At 41.1% G+C, this 18,916-nt stretch overlaps 4 protein-coding genes across 6 annotated transcripts; 2 read left to right on the top strand and 2 right to left on the bottom strand.

Moving 5' to 3' along the window:
* Positions 1-4,551: 4,551 nt before the first annotated feature.
* LOC121998375 (probable protein phosphatase 2C 1) lies at positions 4,552-11,263 on the top strand. 2 transcript variants are annotated; one of them, XM_042553284.1, is made up of 12 exons: positions 4,552-5,291; positions 5,418-5,469; positions 5,557-5,636; positions 5,730-5,811; positions 6,217-6,287; positions 9,005-9,084; positions 9,189-9,286; positions 10,279-10,402; positions 10,478-10,560; positions 10,777-10,825; positions 10,938-11,011; positions 11,096-11,263. In XM_042553284.1, the coding sequence occupies exons 1-12, from the start codon at positions 5,128-5,130 to the stop codon at positions 11,120-11,122; spliced, it is 984 nt and encodes a 327-aa protein (XP_042409218.1). In that variant the 5' UTR covers positions 4,552-5,127; the 3' UTR covers positions 11,123-11,263. The 2 variants fall into 2 exon arrangements, with proteins under 2 accessions (XP_042409218.1, XP_042409219.1); XM_042553285.1 differs by lacking the exons at positions 4,552-5,291; positions 5,418-5,469; positions 5,557-5,636 and having other exon boundaries at positions 5,733-5,811; positions 6,217-6,298; positions 8,958-9,084.
* A 122-nt stretch (positions 11,264-11,385) lies between these two features.
* Positions 11,386-14,508, top strand: LOC121998374 (probably inactive leucine-rich repeat receptor-like protein kinase IMK2). Of its 2 annotated transcripts, none has more exons than XM_042553283.1 (2): positions 11,386-13,707; positions 13,814-14,508. In XM_042553283.1, the coding sequence occupies exons 1-2, from the start codon at positions 11,865-11,867 to the stop codon at positions 14,413-14,415; spliced, it is 2,445 nt and encodes an 814-aa protein (XP_042409217.1). In that variant the 5' UTR covers positions 11,386-11,864; the 3' UTR covers positions 14,416-14,508. The 2 variants fall into 2 exon arrangements, with proteins under 2 accessions (XP_042409217.1, XP_042409215.1); XM_042553281.1 differs by having other exon boundaries at positions 11,391-13,707; positions 13,802-14,508.
* A 172-nt stretch (positions 14,509-14,680) lies between these two features.
* Positions 14,681-15,238, bottom strand: LOC121995399. The gene has a single exon (XM_042549147.1). It carries the CDS (start codon positions 15,236-15,238, stop codon positions 14,681-14,683), a length of 558 nt encoding a protein of 185 aa, XP_042405081.1.
* Positions 15,239-16,180: 942 nt separating this feature from the next.
* Positions 16,181-18,175, bottom strand: LOC121994505 (beta-1,4-xylosyltransferase IRX9-like). The gene is made up of 3 exons (XM_042548516.1): positions 16,864-18,175; positions 16,499-16,778; positions 16,181-16,430 (listed from the first exon to the last, which is right to left on the bottom strand). The coding sequence occupies exons 1-3, from the start codon at positions 17,433-17,435 to the stop codon at positions 16,308-16,310; spliced, it is 975 nt and encodes a 324-aa protein (XP_042404450.1). The 5' UTR covers positions 17,436-18,175; the 3' UTR covers positions 16,181-16,307.
* Positions 18,176-18,916: the final 741 nt, after the last annotated feature.

Raw genomic sequence — 18,916 nt, 5'->3', positions numbered from 1 at the left:
CAGCTCATTCGACCTGTCAGCCCAGTTGACCAATCTATTGCTTCCCCGGCCAGTCCTTCAGTTTGCTCGGACTTTGCGGCTCGGACTCGAAGCTCGGTCTCCACTTAAGCAATTAATAGAAATCAGCCTCTGCTGGCAGTCTAGATTATCTGCTTACAGGGCCGACTTAAGGCATAATGGCCTATGCCTAGGGCCCCTATTATATTGGGGCCCACCAAATTTCATATATATTAAATATTTAAAATTATGACTAAAATAAATTTAATATTTATTTTTATTAGCAATTTTAATTTTTTTACTAGCTAAATTATATTTAGTTAGTAATTTAAATTTTTTAGATTTAATCAATAATTTTTAACTTTTAATATATTAAAGTCTATATCATTTTATTTTTTTTTACTCTTATTAAATTTAATTGATAATTTTAATTTCTTACCATTAAAATTAGATTTGGTTAATAATTTATTTTTATTTTTTATTAAAATTTAATTAGTAATTTTTAACTTTTTACTAGTAAAAATTTAATTTATTAATCAAAATTAAGTTTTGTTAATAAATTAAAAATATTTATGAGTTATATTTAATTGATATTTTTTATAAAAATTTAATATTACACTATTATTTTTTTCTAAATTTTTTTTTTTCTGTTCTATCTACTATTTCATTATATTTTTTAAAAATTTTATTTTTCTTTCATTTTTTTAATAATTCACCTTTGATGTTTATTAGTTAACTATTTTTGGTTAAATAATTTTTCTTAATAATTTATCAAAATTAAAATTAATAAAAAGATAATTTAGTTTACGAAGCTCTCTCCAATACAAGATTTCAAGAAAGAGTTTATTTTACGTAATGACTATATTTAGTACTTTAACCTATTTCTCTAGGTTACATACAATATTTTTATTGTTGTGTCAAGATTTTCTTTCCTCAAAGTTAAAATTGTTTGATATTTTTTTAAATAACAATTAAAATGCATATTAATAATTTTATAATCATTTACTACTCGTTTCCAAATTAGTTAACATAAATATTTTTTATATTTTAAATTTTACAAATAAAGAAGCGAAGTTTGACACAAGATAATGTTATTGATAAGTGGCATAGTTTGTCACAACTTTCAATTGTATATATTATTATTGGCAATATATGAAATTATTCTTTTAAATTTTACTAATAAAATTAAATACCATCCCAAGACATGGTTGAGTTGGCTAATGCACAATGGGAAGGGGTTGAATCTTGATAAAGTTAAGAAAAATGCTCTTCCCACAGTAGTCAACTACAACTTTCTGATTTATCTCCTCATAGATGATCATAAGATTGATCGTGTTAAGTTGCTAGGGTGGCAACTTCTACTTTTTACTATAACTAATAAAATTAAACATCTCTAATAATATTTATTTTAAAAAAATATTAATGTCTTATTTTTTTTTTTCTGCCTAGGGCCTCAAAAAGGGTTGAGATGGCCCTGTCTACTTAGGTCATCTTGACATATAAGTATTTAAATTCTACTAATTTTCAAAATCTCTGACAAATTGTTTGTCTAACAATAATATCTACAGCGCGCACGGATATTATTTTCTGCAGCGTGCGTTATACGTTGCAGATAATAATATCTATAGTATGTAACACATGCTGTGAATAATGTAAAATTTTCAATAACTTTTAATTATGCAGCGTGCAATGCGCACTGCGAAAAACGAATTTACACGGTACAGGAAGCCATTTTTGTTGTACGTCCATACTTTGATAAACTACTCAATTTCAATGATGAACTGACAGATGCACACATGTTGCATTTAGGGAGAGTTCCACAGCACATGTGCAAGTCGTAAAATCCTAGATAGATAAACACAATGACTAACATAATCATCTTGTCTTTTAAAACACTTATTATCTTCCTGTGTTCCTTAAATGAAAATAGGAAAGGGAAAAACAAAAAAAAACATAAATCTTCATTACATAAAAACACAATATTCATTAGTGTGTTTTTTGTCCATGGAAATATAGGACCAAAACTCAGTTGGCTTAAGATGAAGCCAACATTTTATTATTTTGACATCTTAGTCAACATATGGCAAAAGTGACTAGGTTATTTCATAAAGGTTTGACACATCATCAATAGGGATGTATCAACTATCCACTAGGAATGCTGGGATTTGATATAACCATGAAGGGAGTAGATTAAGTGTCCAACTATGAAATGTGGCTACTACTAGGGATAGTGACGAGTGATATGTTAAGGAATGGGGGAAGTACATATTTTCTTTTGATAATTGATGAAGATTGAAGCAAGATGGGAGGAGATAGGACAGAGCAAAGGTTTTTTAAATTTTAAGAGGTAAGGAAGAAGAGAAAGAGAGGTTCTAAGGGGAGGGGAAGGCACTTGCAACTAAGGAGAAGGATTGGAAATGCTTATTACAAGGTGGGATGAGGCTTCTTATGTGTGGTTGCCTTTGCCTGTTATCATGAAAGTGACATGAGCAGCCATTAAATGGTTGCCTTTGCCTGTTATCATGAAAGTTTGTCCTATGAATTTTCCCTTGTTGGAAGATGTGCTTTTAGTGCTCAAATTTTCTCACAAATGCTTTGAATCTCTAAATGATAACTTCGCCCAGGAATCCAGAATTTCTTATAATTTCTTTCAATGAAACTAAAAATTTTGAGAAGAAAAATTTTCAATCAAATTTTAATTTTGTTTGATAAAAACCAACAAAAAAAGTTATAAAAGAGATTGAAAATTATAAAATCTTGTTTGGAAAAATAAATAAACTCACAGTTTGTATACTCTTTTTTTTTTTTGACGAAAAGTAAAAAAAAAATATTTTTGATATAAAATATTTTTCATAGTAGAAGTTATCATATTAATAGAAAAACTATATTATTATACAAATATATCTATAAAATATAACAAACTAGAACCATACTAAAAAGATAAACAGATTATCAATGAAATTAATTAGATTATTAACAAATTATTTATTATTGTCATAGTGAGTAAATGTTATTGTTAAATAATTTATTATTGACATAATGACTAAATTATTAATGAGATGCAAAGTCTAATTTTACGTGAAAATATATAAGGATGAAATACAAAAAATATATATATGGGAAAATTAAAAATTCTATCACTACAAGAATGGTGTAAAATTTTAAAATGAAAGTAAAAATATAAAAAAAATTAGAGGACTAAATTACAATATTAACGTACGGTTCGGGAAAATGATGAAATTATACAATTGTGGGATTTAAAATGAAATTTAGATAGTGAAATAAAATTTTAAAAACTTCAAAGGTTAAAAAAGTGTTATTTGACTAAAAATTTAACGTGATATGAAAATTTAAAGTATTTTAGAGATACTTTGAAAATATGATATCTTTAACAATAGGTTAAATTTAGGGACTCAATTAAAAAAATGAGGACTAAAAGAATTATTTTAAGGATATATGACATGTATATGATGACTTGAGGAGACAATTACATTTTATTTTATTTTTAAATAGAGATGTTGTTATAATCTAAAACTTTAGGAGGACTAAACTATAATATTTTAGAGAATTTTTAAAAATATAAAAAATAAATAAATAAGAGATATCCGGCGCCTACTTCCCAAGTGAACTCCAAACATCATTGTCATAATTTGGAGTTCGGATTCTCTATCCCAAACACTTTCTGTTTTCTTGTCTATCGGGCGGATTAGATCATATTTCAAGAATACAATACACATTACGAGAATGTTACACACATCTTGAGGATGCCACGACTGTCCGATCAACGAGGGGACATGGAGACATGCGGTGTTTGGGATAGAAAATCCAAACTACATAACTTGTCTCCTTTAACGGCGGGTCAAAATAGTCTCTAACAAAATCTCTCATGAAAATCCTCTTGATTGTCAAGCACACACAAAAATTAAAAAAAAAAAATTAAAAAAAAAAAAAGGGTCGTACCAAAGTAGCACTATCACTTGAATTTTATACAAATTATGAAGACCACAAAAATCTGGTACAAGTTGATTATTCCATAGATGAACTGATGCGTATGAGCAATTCGATCAAAGTTCGACTCGAGTTGAATTTGACTAAGCTCAAGTCAAGTTCGAACCGGCTCATTTAACATTCGAGTCGAGTTCGAGCTCATTTAACACGGGCTCGAGGGCTCGTTGGGTCAGATTAATTTAATATTTTAATAATTAAAATTATTATAGAAAGAGTTTATGGTCCAAACATATCATTTATATATTTAAGGTCCATGGTTTCAATCTCACTTGCACATGTTTTTAATTTATTTTTTCAAGTCAGGCTCAAGCTTGACTTGAGCTCGAATCTAGTCTGTAGTTTTCTCCGCTATTATAGCCCTACACCATACTTTTGAGGATAATATGAAAGAATCTCCAGTTTAATCCTTAATCAGTATCTATTAGAGGAGTTCTAAAGTTATAAACAAATCTTTGTATCCGTAACCTTAGTTAAAGACAGTTTTTAACTCAAGGAGTCTCAATTATTCAATTCCAACCGCAGAAGAGAGAGAAGAGGAAAGCAACGTAAATTTGCTAGCCTAGTAGATTCATTGAGAAGAACAGCTAATTAGCTGACTCGGCCGCAGAAGAGGAAGCCGCAGGAAAAGCGTTGACTGACGAAGATCGGCGGGCGCAGAGCCCTGTGCTCCGCCTCCTGCTGCTTCCTGGCATTGTACATTTCGTCCGTCTCCACGGCGACCAATCGCTTCACTTGGCCATTCAGCAATGAATACAAATGAGAAGAAAGTCGAGAATCCAGGAGGCGATCAAAAAGGAGAGAAAGGGATGGAAGCTGGTTGAGCATGCCGAGGAGAGATGGGGTTGTGCGGTGGATGACGATTTGGTGGCAGCGGCGGAGGTGGAGGCGGCGGGTGCCAGGGAGGCCGCGCACCAACGTTATGGACAGGCGAGGGCTCCACGCGATTGGCACCCGCGCCTTGAAGGCATTGAACGCGCTTCCGCTCATCTCCGATCCCTCTCTACGCCGACGAACAACCGACGATGGCCAGTGGTTATTTCGGCCCAATCCCATGAGAGCCCAAATTAATGGCCCAATCAAATCTCACTGCTGTGCTGTGGCAGCGCCTCCACGACTCCGCTAATGTATATCGGACGTGGCGCTGTTTCTCACTCGAACAAGAAGAGGCAGATGGGGAGGCTTTCCATCCTCCACTCCCTCCGCCTCCTTCCTTCACTTTCCCCCCTTCGTCTTTCCTCCATTCGCCAGTCACGGCGCCTCTCCGCTTTCGCTCGTCGTCAAATTAGGTAATCATCATTCACTCCTTCCCTCAATCGCGCAAGTATTCCTCTCGTTCCAATTCCTAATTTTTGCAATTTTAGGGCTTCTGGTCAAGCTTTTTTTTTTCCCCTGAAAATAATTATTCATTGTAGGTCGGAGTTGTCTTTGTCATTTGGTAGTCATCTAATCCCACACCCTGCAAAAGTGAGTTTTCCCCCCTTCGTTCCATTTGATATCATTTTATTCGTGTATTTTCTTGAAATGATTCTTCTTTTGTGAGTTGGTTCAAAGGTTGATAAGGGCGGTGAGGATGCCTTCTTGGTGAGCAACCACAATGGGGGAGTTTTTGCAATTGCCGATGGTGTTTCGGGGTACTGTATTTAGTTCTTAAAAGCTTTGATGAAGATTTATGTGCTTAAGTGTAATTTTGTATTATATTTTTTCGTCGTTTTGATGATTGATAGTTGGGCGGACCAGAATGTGGATCCTGCTCTATTTTCAAGGGAGCTGATGGCAAATGTTTCAGAACTAATAGTGGATGAAGAGGTGAGGATTCAGATATTGTGAAATTGATAGTATATTTTGAGTAAACGGGAGTAAATTGGCATGCATTGGATCAGTATTGATTTTGAGCTTGCATAAATATAGTTTTTTATTTTACTCACGTTTTTTTTTCTATTTTGTTTGCAGAATTTCATGACTTTTTCAAACTACTAGCATCAGAAATAAAAGAGACTATGTTTTAGTGTTTTGGAAAGCAATTAAGCTTTTTAACTGTCTCACATATATTTTAGCCTCAATGTTCTCAGTATGAAAATCAAGAAATGAATATATTTTCTTGGCCCATGTGGCTTTAACTATTTCATTCTACTTAAATAAAAAGCCATTTTGAAATATGCTTATAATTAAGATTGAACTTGCAATCGTTTCTAATCATCTTCCATTTGACAGGTCAATTATAATCCTCAAGTACTCATGAGAAAGGCCCATGCTGCTACCTCTTCTATAGGTTCAGCTACCGTGTAAGTATCATGTAAGTCTTACTTTTCTATCTTATGGTGTTAGGTCGCAGACATGTTTACCCTTGACCTCTACAAGCACCATGGATGGACAGATTTGACTTTGTTTTGAGTAGTTACATGAAAAATTATCTGTAGATAGTCTCTCCATTGCTAATTTGCTATGTTACTCTGACATGGGTGCTTGTATCCAACATATAGATCTAGGTGTTTAACATCATATCTTGTGAGAATATTAGCTATGCTCAACAGAGGTGTCAGTCCCTAACTCAGTGTCGGTGTCAATGTTGTGTGAGACACGAGCACATCATTGGTAGATTGAGTCCAAGTGACTTAATTCATTGGGATCCTAAACTATTCTTTCTATGGGAGGATTACTAGAATCATTGAGAAGGGTGAGAAAAGTTGTCTAGTGATTTACAGTGGGTGAGGGCCTTTGTTTAGTTCGTTCTCGATCATGTCTAGTTAATCTTGGTTTTGGCTAGTTGTGGTGACCTCAAGTCTATCTTTCACTTATAGAGGTGATGTTTGTCGAAATGGGTACCTATCTAGACTCCTTATGCCTTGTCAACAAAGTACTGCAGCTATTTATCTACTTTGTGGAATAGTAAGCTGATAGACTTAGGTCGTTAGGTGATGTTGTTGTATTTTTTTTGTCCAATTACAAATTTATCTCAAAAAGAAAGTAAGCTATATGTGAAGATGAATTCTGTAAGGATTTTTTTTAAGAAAATAGTTTTTACAATACAATCCTTTTATTTTTCTTCATTTTTAGATTCTTTTCTCCTTAGGAAAAAAAATTGGAGAAAATTTCACAACATGTGCAAATTTATCTTTTTCAGAATAATTTTTATGTACAAGGAAATGACTAAAGGGAGATTTCTTAGTAGCTCATACTTGGACCAACTCAGGAAATGACTGAAGGATTTCCCCATAACTAATCCTTTTACCAACTTGAGAATGACCAAAGGGAATTCTCCAAAGCTGATACTTTTATCAAATAGGGAAAGATCGAAGGGTTCCTATAGCTAATACTTGGACCAACTTCAAGGACCTTAAGGAGGGGGCCTCATAAAACCCATATCGGAGCCCCAAATCAATACACAGGGACAGAGAATCACATTTAGGGGCCCCGAAATATCCCTACAAGGACAGAGAAGAAGGGTTTGCTGCAAAAAGGGGTTCGTCCACCCTTATTTCATCGAATACCATAGTTCATAGTCATGATATTTACATAACACGATTGTTGGTACAGGGAACACCAAACGATCGAATCTGTGTTTTGATAATGGCAAAGGGGTTCAAAGTTAAGCTGTCTTGTTGTCTAACAAGTTGAACTAAGTGTGCAGGAAAGTCCTAAGTACTGTTAGGCAGGTGGAAAGTCCTAGCTGTGCTTAGGCAACTAAATCGTGGTCCGGGGGATTGAGCAAAGTCTTGGCGGGTCGAGGACTTTGGGCGAAATTCTAGAGTCAAGCACTCTAGGTAAAAATCCTGGGGTCGCGGACACCAGGTGGAAGTCTGGACGAGTCGTGGATCAGACGTTCAGCATGAAGTCCTGAAGTCTCGGATAATAAGCAAAAGTCCAGACGGTTTGGAGGACCGGTCTAGCAAAAGGTAATTTCTTCTAAGAGGAATAGGTGAGGGTGTGTTTCCCGAAGAGGGAATAGTAGGCGTTGGTTCGACATAGAGTTTCAATGAAACTCAAAATCAGGACCGGACAGTCCGAAGGCTGTCAAAATGTGTCATTCTTTAAATATTATTTGCTTGGACTAACTTTGTTTTGTAGAAAAAGAAGTTGGCAGAAAATGGAGTCCGAGCGCCCGGGGAGGCTTCGCCCGGAGTAGGGTGCCTGGCCAGCACCCTTGCGGTTCGAGTGCCCAGAGTTGTTCTAGGCTTCGCCCGGAGCAGGGTGCCTGGCTAGCACCCTTGCGGCTCGGGCGCCCAGAGTTGTTCCAAGCGCCCGGACGATCGAAAATCGATCTTCACAGTAAGCTGAAGCGCGATGATTGGCGGACCTACGTCACGGTCCGGGTGCCCGGGGGTGGTTCGGGTGTCCAGAGATGGATAACTTTTGCAGATCGAGTTTCGACGAGAGCACGCCACGTCAGCCTTGTGGGGGCGCCCGGGGGAGGTTTCAGGCGTCCGGAATGGGATATAAAAGGAGGATTCGATCAACACCTGGATAACAACATTCCAAACAACTTCTGCTTCTGCGCGCTGCTCAGAAAGCGCCTCCTCAACGCTCGAAAGTTGCTCCGACGATGATTGCGCTCAAGATTTGATTCTCTAAGTCGTTGGTATTGTTGTTATTCAAATTACTTGTACTAAAGCTGTAATTATATTTGTAATCATCGGATTGATTAGTATTTGCCCATCGAAAGCACTCTCACGTGCGGGCATTGGAGTAGAAGTCGCCACTGCCTCCGAACCAAGTAACTCTTGGTGTGTTAGCGTTGTCTCTTTCTTTCTTTTTGTCTTTATTCCGTTGCCATTTTACTCGATCGATTTTAAACGAATGTGAAGAAGCCATGAGCGCTATTCACCCCCCTCTTCTAGCGTGTCTCGATCCTACAACGACAAGTGTTCAACAACTTGTTTCTTTCAATGTTCTACTTTTTGTGACCATGGGTGCCTGGTTTGTGTTCTTTCATTGCTTTATGCCTTGTTTGAAAGGTTTGATAGTTGAGGCCAACTACTTACTGCTTCGCTAATATGGATAGTATAATTGCAATATTAGAGAAGAACGGAATCCTTAAAGTGGCAAATGTTGGAGATTGTGGGTTGCGACTTATTCGGAGAGGTGATTTACCAAGAGATGAACTGACTTCTATCAGTTTTTTTGAGGTCAGCAGCTAGAATATTTGTGATTTTAATTTTTTTTTTGTCCTGCCATTTGATGGACAGACCAAGTAGTTTTTGCTACATCTCCACAAGATCACTATTTTGATTGTCCATATCAGTTGAGCTCAGAGATTTATGGCCAAACGTATCAGGATGCCACGGTATTGCTTGTTTGACTTCGTTTTCGTTACGTTCATTTTTTTCTTCTGCTGTTGCTTGCTCTATATGAATTTTCTTTTCTTGACTTCTTATCTTTAGTTTAGAGTAAAATTCTTTTGTACTCCAGAATCTTTTTTTTATCATCATCATCCCTTAGCATACCATTGCTTTGATATCTTCTGCACTGATCCAAAAAGAACAAAAATACGAAGCCTGAATGTCCCAGTGTCCATATAACAAAATTTCAGTTCAATTATTCATTTGAAGCCTTAAACCTTTGCTTTACTCGGAGAAATTATTTGCATGATCCATGACTCTGTTCAGTACTTATTCAGCTTTTTTACTAAATATTGTCAATTCTGATCATTTTCTAAGATACAAACTAAACTTAAGGTTTGACATCATGAGTGGAGGGTCAAATTAAACTTTAGCTAAAGTATAAAGCAACAAGGTTATATTAACAAGAAGAAAAACAAGCTCTTTATTTTGCTGGACTCTGTGTAAATGTGTGAAGATGGAAATTCTGTGGTTAACAATGATGACATATGATTCCAAAAAAATTTGCCTATGTATTTCAACTTAAATTGTAGAATTTTCGTGCATAAGGAGAAGCAATTGGTGTTCATTGTCCAATTTATCTACTTTATCACTGCCAACTGAATGGCTGTACATGGAATGATGAAGCTAAGATTTGGTTGCTCTAAAATGGCACAAGTAGTGGAAAAGTAGGTCTGTTTCCAGACCATTCTTAATTCTGATGCGGCATGGTTATAGTTTCAAATTTATCCAGTCTGCTTTTAGTTTACATATTTGTCCACTCAAATTCTCTTCTAGTTAATATCCTACTCAGATGAGTCTACAGTGATTTATGAAGTACAAAATTTGCACTTTTCAGGAATTCTACTTTTAGCTTTATATGCCGCAGCTACATTTATTTTCTCTTTCTAATATTATTGTTTGGACTGACAATCAAATGCGGCAACTTATTCAACAGGTATGTAGTTTAGAGTTGATTGAAGGAGATACAGTTGTCATGGGTTCAGATGGCCTTTTTGACAATATCTTTGATCATGAAATAATTTCAGCTCTCTCTGGATCTCAAGATGTCTCCGAAGCTGGTTTGTTTAGAGTACTAAATTCGCAATTTGGCTTCGAGTTATTCCTTCTAACCAATATGTTTCTTGTGATGGTAGCAAACAAACTAGCCAATCTAGCACATTATCACTCTATGGATTCAAATTTTGATTCACCGTATTCCTTGGAAGCCAGAAGCAGGGTACTGACACCTTGTTTTATGTTTTGTTTGTTGTCTAAGGATAGCATTGATGCTCTATTTCACAACTATCATACCAAACAAATTCAACACAAGAATCTGAAATAATATTCACCGTGCCTTTGTTCCTATTATGTGGTACATGTAAACATTTAAACGTAACATGTAATTGTAGAAAACATGTTATCTAGACCTGAATAAATGATGTTTACTTTGCAGGGCTTTGACGTACCCTGGTGGAAGAAAGTCCTTGGAACAAAACTAGTTGGCATGACATTCTTAACCTCTTGTTTTGATGAATTTTTCCCATTTCCATGCTCTTAGTGTTCATGCTAATGCCTTCCATGTGATCTGATGCATCACTGGATTGTTTGACGCAGGGGGCAAGTTAGACGACATCACTGTCATCGTGGGTCGAGTAATAAGAATAAGCTTGTCGGACAACAACGAACAGGTTCACAATCAAACCCATCGATAAGCAGGTGCTTATCCATTATTGTTACATTGCTGAATGATTAGCTGACCGAATAACTGGCAGGAGGAGATTGCAAGCTCCACGTTTTGATGTTTACGGGAGATCACAAGACCATTTCTTGCTATTTAATTTCTTAATTTTACAATTGCTGTGTACCACTATTAACAACACTCTTGTTATTCATGCAAAATTCTACTGATTTTGAAAGAAATAAGTATATTAATCTTTTTTGTGAAAATGAAAGGTATATTCTAAATTTACGACGTTTCATATTCATCGAATACGGCAGATTCCTTGTCTGGAATTGCACCAACATTTTACTTCAACCTTTTACAGGGCCTGGCAAAAAGTTTTCAATAATTCCTGACGTCAAAACAACCGCAGATTACGTCATCACCTGGTGCATTGTACACAGAATCTAATTCCTCCCAGGGGCCGTCCTACTCTATCGGACCGTTGAAATGGCAGATCGGAGTCAAACCACTCCCACCGACGATGTGGATGTGACGCAAGCTAGCGCTTCCGGACGCAGCCCCCAAAATCTAGCCGTTGCTCTTCCTCACTCGTCAATTTTGTTTTCGCTTTTGCCCTCGCGCTCTCCGCTCAGTCGTAGCCGGCAGTCAAGAGGAAGAAGATGATGAAGCGGCGCAGGAAAACTAGCCGTTGGCTTCCTCCAAGGGCAAAACAACAATAATAATTTCCATCTCCGGCAATTTATAATCGCACTCCTTTCGTTCCCGAATCCAATTAATCTTCTTCTCTCATCTGCTCTCCCTTGATCTTGTACTTCGTCTCGCGTTGATCCAACGCAGAGCAGTGAGTTCCCTGCTTCATGGATAGCCTCCAACGGCAGCAGTCGCCGCCGCTGCCGCTGCTGGTGTTGGTCTTACTTTTATTGGTTTCGTCTAGGTTTGCTATGGGACTCGAGTGGGACGGGGTAGCGATCACCCAGAACGACCTCCAGGGGCTGCAGGCCATCAAGGCCGAGCTCACCGACCGCCGAGGCGTGCTCCGGATCTGGAACGGGACTGGCATTGACGCCTGCTCCGGCGCATGGACCGGTATCAAGTGCGTCCGCGGCCAGGTGATCGCCATCCAGCTCCCGTGGCGCGGCCTCTCCGGTCGCCTCTCCAGTAAGGTCGGCCAGCTCGTTTCCCTCCGCAAGCTCAACCTCCACGACAACGCCATTGGCGGGCCCGTCCCGCCGGCCCTCGGCCTCCTCCGAGAGCTTCGCGGAGTTTATTTGTTCAACAACCGCTTCACCGGTGAGGTGCCTCGGTCGATCGCCGGATGCGTCCTTCTGCAGACGCTCGACCTCAGCACCAATTCGCTCTCCGGCAGCATCCCTGCCTCCATTGTCAACAATACCCGGCTCCTTAGGCTTAATTTGAGCTACAACAATATCTCTGGGTCGATTCCCGCCGCCGTCACTCGCCTTCCTGCTCTTGTCTTCGTCTCCCTCCAACACAACAACCTCTCCGGTTCTGTCCCCGACACATGGGGAGGCAGCAGCAGCAACAATGTTTCAGGTTTCCAGCTCAAAAGCTTGCATCTAGAGCACAATTTCCTCTCCGGAAGCATCCCAATCTCTCTCTCTCGCCTTCCAATGCTGGAAGACCTCTCTCTCAGCAACAATGAGCTACAAGGCAGTATTCCTGAGGAATTCGGGACGTTCCCGAGGCTTAAAACGCTCGATCTTTCCAAAAACTCCATTAGCGGAAGCTTTCCTGAGTCACTGTGTAACCTTTCGTCCTTGGTCGAGCTCAAACTCGAAGGTAACTTTCTCGAAAGCCCGATCCTTGAGTCCATTGATGGCTTAACGAATCTATCTTTGCTCGATCTTAAGAAGAACCAATTCGTTGGTCCAATCCCTCCCACGCTGGGGAACATCTCCGGCCTTTCTCTGCTGGATTTGTCGGAGAACAACCTCACCGGAGGAATTCCAGTTTCCATTGACAGCCTCACCAACCTCACTTTCTTCAATGTGTCCGACAACAATTTATCTGGCCCTGTTCCTGTTCTCCTCTCCGAGAAATTCAATTCGAGCTCTTTCAGTGGAAACCTCCGGCTCTGCGGTTACAGTGCCGCTCCATGCCCTTCTGCTCCTCCTACCTATCCGAAGTCTCTTTCCACCTCGCCGGAGCACACCCGGAGAAGACTCGGTACCAAGGCACTAATACTCATCGCTGTGGCGGTCTTCCTTGCGCTCCTCATCCTTCTTTTCTCCTTTCTATTCTACTGCATGATTAGAAACAGAGCTGCAAAACAGAGCACCGCAAGAGAGGCGGCGGCCAGGAGAGGCGAGAAGTCAGGACAGGAGACGGGGTCGGAAGTCGAGACCGGAGGTGACACCGGAGGGAAGCTGGTCCATTTCGACGGCCCGCTAGCCTTCACCGCCGATGACCTGCTGTGCGCCACAGCGGAGATCATGGGGAAGAGCACTTACGGGACGGTCTACAAGGCGACGTTGGAGGACGGCAGCCAAGTCGCGGTGAAGCGGTTGAGGGAGAAGATCGCGAAGGGGCAGAAGGAGTTCGAGGCGGAGGTCGGCGTTCTTGGGAGAATCCGGCACCCCAATCTGTTGGCTCTTAGAGCCTTCTACTTGGGGCCCAAAGGAGAGAAGCTTCTTGTCTTCGATTTCATGGCCAAAGGCAGCCTCGCAGCCTTTCTACACGGTAAAAGATTCGAATTTTTGATAAAATTCGAGTTATCTCCGAATCTGATGTTCGTTCTAATCGAATCTAATATCTTTCACTATTCTGACATCAGCTCGTGCACCAGACAGCATGGTTGACTGGCCGACGAGGATGAGGATCGCCATGGGAATAACCCGTGGCCTGCACCACCTCCACACCGAGCTCGCCATCGTCCACGGCAACCTCACGAGCACCAACGTGCTCCTGGACGAGAGCTGCAACGCCAGGATCAGCGACTACGGCTTCGCCCGCCTCATGACCGGCGCCGCCGCCAGCTCCAACGTCGGCGCCGCGGCCGGTGCGGTCGGATACCGCGCGCCGGAGCTGGCCAAGCTCAAGAAAGCCAACGCGAAGACCGACGTGTACAGCCTCGGCATGATCCTGCTGGAGCTGCTGACGGGGAAGCCGCCGGCGGACTCCACGAACGGCATGGACCTACCGCAGTGGGTGGCGTCCATAGTCAAGGAGGAGTGGATCAACGAGGTGTTCGACACGGAGCTAATGAGGGACGCCGCCGCGACCGGCGACGAGCTGCTCAACACGCTGAAGCTGGCCCTTCACTGCGTCGACCCGGCCCCGGCCGCGCGCCCGGAGGTGCAGCAGGTGATGCAGCAGCTGGAGGAGATCAAACCAGAGCTGGCGGAGCCTTCCGAGACTGAAGGGGAATCACCAAAGCTCGATGAATAGAAGAAGTCAAAAGATAAAATCCCATACTATACAAACTTTTAACACTAGAGTTGTTTGAGTATTTATAATTACCTTTTTTTTCCCCCTTTTATCTGTTCTTACTGTTCTTATTAATCATTTAGCAGATACAAGTACTGAATCATTTATCAGGAAGACATCAAGCAAATCATAGCTTTCAAATGCTCACAAACAAGTCTCGAACTACATGATGCTAAAATTTAAAATATGTACAGTCAAATTCATTGTCCGCACAAATTAAGTGGGCCTACGTCGTCGATCTCCTCCTCCTCCTCCCTGGCTCCGATGCAGAGCGAGTCAGGACCAGTGGCCGCCGCGCCTCGGGGACACTCCCCTCCTCGTCTTCGTCTTCGTCTTCCTCATCCAGCTCCTCCTCCTCCGCCGCCGCCGACTCAGCCGCTGGAAAGAGAGACACGTCGACAGGGGACCACTTGGGCCTCTTCTCGCCCTCTTTGCTGCCCTGGATCCCGCCCAACCACGTGGGCTTCTTCCAGGCCGCGAAGAAGCCGAGGAGCGCGGCGCCGTTGCGGAAGCGTCTCCGCCACGGGGCCGCTGGCCTCTTCTCCCTCGGCGGGTTCTTGTGCTGGACCCGGACTTGGCCAATGCAGGTGACCTTGGGCGAAGAGGGCTCCCCGCCCGCTTCTTCGGCTACCTCAGCCGCCATGGCGGACTGCGCGGCGGCCGAGGAGCGGCCGACGCTGTTGCTGCGGAACGCGTGCCCGTGGCGGCGGCGGCCGCCATTGCCAACCTTGCCGCGGCCCGGGCTCGGAGAGACCTTGACCACCCCCGTCACTGCCGCGCTCATGGCAGCTTGGTCGGTTGGTGGAGAAATGAAGCGGAGGAGGAGGAGGATGCAGTATTAATTCGAGATGGGAGGCACAATCTGCGAACGCTGAACTGTGAATCGTACCATCACACCATGCGCTACCATGTGACCATTGTTTTGTTTGCCATAAATAACGCTAATCGTAACGGTTTCTGAGACCGTTTTATAGTGGTAATTACTAGTGGGCAAGAATAAAAAAGCATCTTTTTTTATTTTTTATTAAGATGGAATCACACTCCATCAGTCCTCTTTGTAAAATAGCATCGCCAAACTCCCACTAATATATTAAATCATGAATTAGTGAGACATATTAGAGTAGCTATAAACATTTTTGGCTTTTAGAGAGAGAACTGATATTTTTGAAATTGAGAAAAGGAAAAAAAATTAAAAAAAAAAACAAGATCCTCTGTTGCACTGGTGAATTCAGAGGCAGAGGTATTTTTCAATTTATTAAATTCAGTTTTTTTACCTGAAGAAAGAGAAGCGTATGTTTTATCTGCTTTCACCACATTGTCCACACAATTGCAGGGTTGAGTGGAAGTCCCCTCCACGATGCTGCCTGTCGACACTGAGAGTCTTGATAAATTCAATAATGGTCGAATATATCAAGTGCCTTGGCAGTTCCAAAATCGAGTTCTCTATGAAAGAATTTCCCAACAATCTTTCACAATCCCAGATGTCCCTACAAGACTTGTTCCAAGTGTGGAAGGATGATAAATTAAGATATTGAACGGTCTCATAAATAGGAGGAATTTATTCCCCAAGGAAATCAATCAACTTTGCTCTTGTGTTGCATTTCCATCATTCAAGTTCTAACTCTGCTACCGTCCCGTCAGTCGGTGGCTACAAGACAAATAATGCTTGGATCATAATTAAACTCACCTGCTCAGATGATCAATCGGTCTCCAGTGATATATCATACAACACCAGCAATTGCGAATAAATAATATTTGCTCATTATAAAATTTGCACAGTACTATAATGGTGAAATAATTAAACACACACACTCTCTCTCTCTGGATCTTCATCTGTACAACTTCATCAAAATCTAATTGCTAGATCTTGGTGAGTGGAGATGCCACAGCATGATCCTGGAGCAATCTGCAGGGATGCCCTTCATCATCTTGTTCTCATCTTCCAACACCACTTCTTGCACAAATTTGATCGAGTCCTGAGCCAAAACTAAAGATCATGTAACTGGAATTCTTTCTAATGGCAAGTCTTGGAATTAAGTCAAACCTGATCAGACATTGTGTCTGGGACTGAAGTGGATCGACGACCCCATCTCTCAGGATCCCACAAAATGGAGCTATTGAATGCAAAGCCTGAGATGTCGATCTTTGTAGGTTTCATTTTAGGTTCTGCAGACTTCATCAGATTCCGGAGATCTCTGAACTTGTCGTTGGATAAATCCTCAGAGATCCACCCTAGAACATTGGAGGAGTTGCAGATCGGTCCATCCACCACCACTCTCTTCCTATTTGCTGACATCATGGCCATTGGCCAAGCACCAAAAGCCCTGCACAGATTATATATATATAGCTTAAATTGCTGATGAATTGAATGATATGGAGATCAAAAGGGGAGAATTATTAATTAATTACTCGATGTTTCTAATTTCTCGGAAGAATTGGAGATCGTAGACGTTCGAGAGGTCGGCGAAGTGCACGATTCCGGCGAGTCGGTGGCGCTCGATGTGGCTCAAAGCCACGTTCCTCTGGTGATCGGCCGCCGCTGCCGCGTCGGTGAAATTCTTCTTGAACGTCAAGTGGCGGTACATGACGCCGGTCTTCCTCAGCACCTCGGCCGCCCCGTCCAGGTCGGCGGCGGCGACCTGTTGGACGACGATCCAGAGAATCGGAGGCGGCACCAGCCTCAACGTGTCTGACATCCTCCTCAGTAGAGCATCCCGCCACCGGTCGCCGGAACTGGTCGTGGTCACGACAATCAACTGCCGGTGGGCGTCCGCTGCGGTGTGACCAGCGGATGGGTTAGCGCCGTCGCCAGTGTCGGCAATCCTATCCCGGAGAGCTTCCGTGTCGCGGCCGGTGAAAAGGGAGACGGAACTCGTAGGCGCGAAGCCGGTGAAGAAGCCCATGACGAAGCAGAGGGCGAAGTGGATCAAGGCCTTCTTCCAGAGCTGGATCCGCTTCTTCGCCCGGTCACCGGAGCCCATCTTGGCTCGCCGTGAAGAGAGAAAGAAGGTGGTTGGGTTAAAAAGGGTGGGAGAGGCTAACGGTTGAATTGGCTCTTATTTATAATTTATTTTTAAATGATTTTCTTTTAAATTTACCAATTAAAATAAATCTAAAATACAATTTATGCACACAAACAATTAGAAGGAAATATTGATGATTGGCGTCGTGAGTTGAGCTCTCAATTTAATATTATAACATATTCCATCTATTTCTTTTAGAAAATAGAAAAAAATGAGTGATATAATTGTTACCTAAAGAGAAAGCTAAGTCCTTACTTTCCATGGTTGGGAAATCAATTCATCACTTAAAGCTAAAGAAAAGGGAGGATGTGCCAAATTGTAGGGTGGGATGGGCAAGTACACCTAATGGTATGCTCAATTGCTCGGAGTAAACAAGCTAATCCATTTAATTCCAATGGTTCTGATGGGGTCTCTTATTTCTTACTCAAGCTTCTCCTCTTCAAAAAGCTAGACAACTTATTTAACTCGTGAGATCCGATAATCTAAGAGGTAACATAAGTTAAAAATTGGTCGACTCTACTGGCATGACTACTTCGATGCTCAAATTAATTATCAATAAGGGAGAGATCTAAGATTTTACAAAAGACAAGACAAGCCAGGGGAAAGCTTAGTAGAAAAGAATTACCTCCACTTACAAAAAGAAATATTATCGTCCTTAAGCTTAGTTGAAAAGAATTACCTTGCTTACAAAAAAATATATATCATCCTTGTGTCCTACCCTCATTGGTGCTTATATAGATATTATCTTGAAGAGCAACTCCGCGTTAGCTACCGTGTGCTCCTTCTTTCTCCTCATAGAAAATGGTAAAGGGATCATATTTGACAATCGTTAGCTGCCTTTTCATTTATCAAATGCCACGTATCCTAACAGGGGCTACCAAAAACTAAATCTGACATCCACTGAGTTTTTCCATTCAGAAGGTGCCACTATCCATCAGCAGACGATCATGTGACCAAATTTGATATCCACTATGTTGGGTCACTTTGAGAGCAAGCAAACGCTAACGTCAAAGATTTACTTGGTATTCACCTCAAGAAGAGGTGGTCAATCCAAAGATTCGGCCCTCACTCACATATCGACAATAAAATACTCTTTCTCGAAAATACTTCGGAGGCAGAGAAGCATCGTACAAACTCACACACATAGTAGATACAAGAAGAAAAAGATACAAGCTGACAGAAATGAAATCTTATAAGATTTACAATGAAGAAACCCTAGCTTGCTCTCTTCTTTGCTTGTAGACACTTCTTAAACGCTGAAAGTGCAGCAACACTTGTTTCCAAGAACTGGTGTGAAGATTTGTGCTCGATACAGAGAGTGGAAGAGAAGAGATACAGTGAACAGTGCATATGAACTCCTTTTCTGCCTACATAACAGTTATATTTTCAACCTTAATCGACTACCCCAGTCGATTAAGCCTTGCTAAATCGATTAGCCA

The sequence above is a fragment of the Zingiber officinale genome, chromosome 6A, assembly GCF_018446385.1.
Source record: "Zingiber officinale cultivar Zhangliang chromosome 6A, Zo_v1.1, whole genome shotgun sequence".
In the NCBI taxonomy this organism is placed as follows: Eukaryota; Viridiplantae; Streptophyta; class Magnoliopsida; order Zingiberales; family Zingiberaceae; genus Zingiber; species Zingiber officinale.
This window is presented reverse-complemented; position numbering and strand designations above follow the sequence as displayed.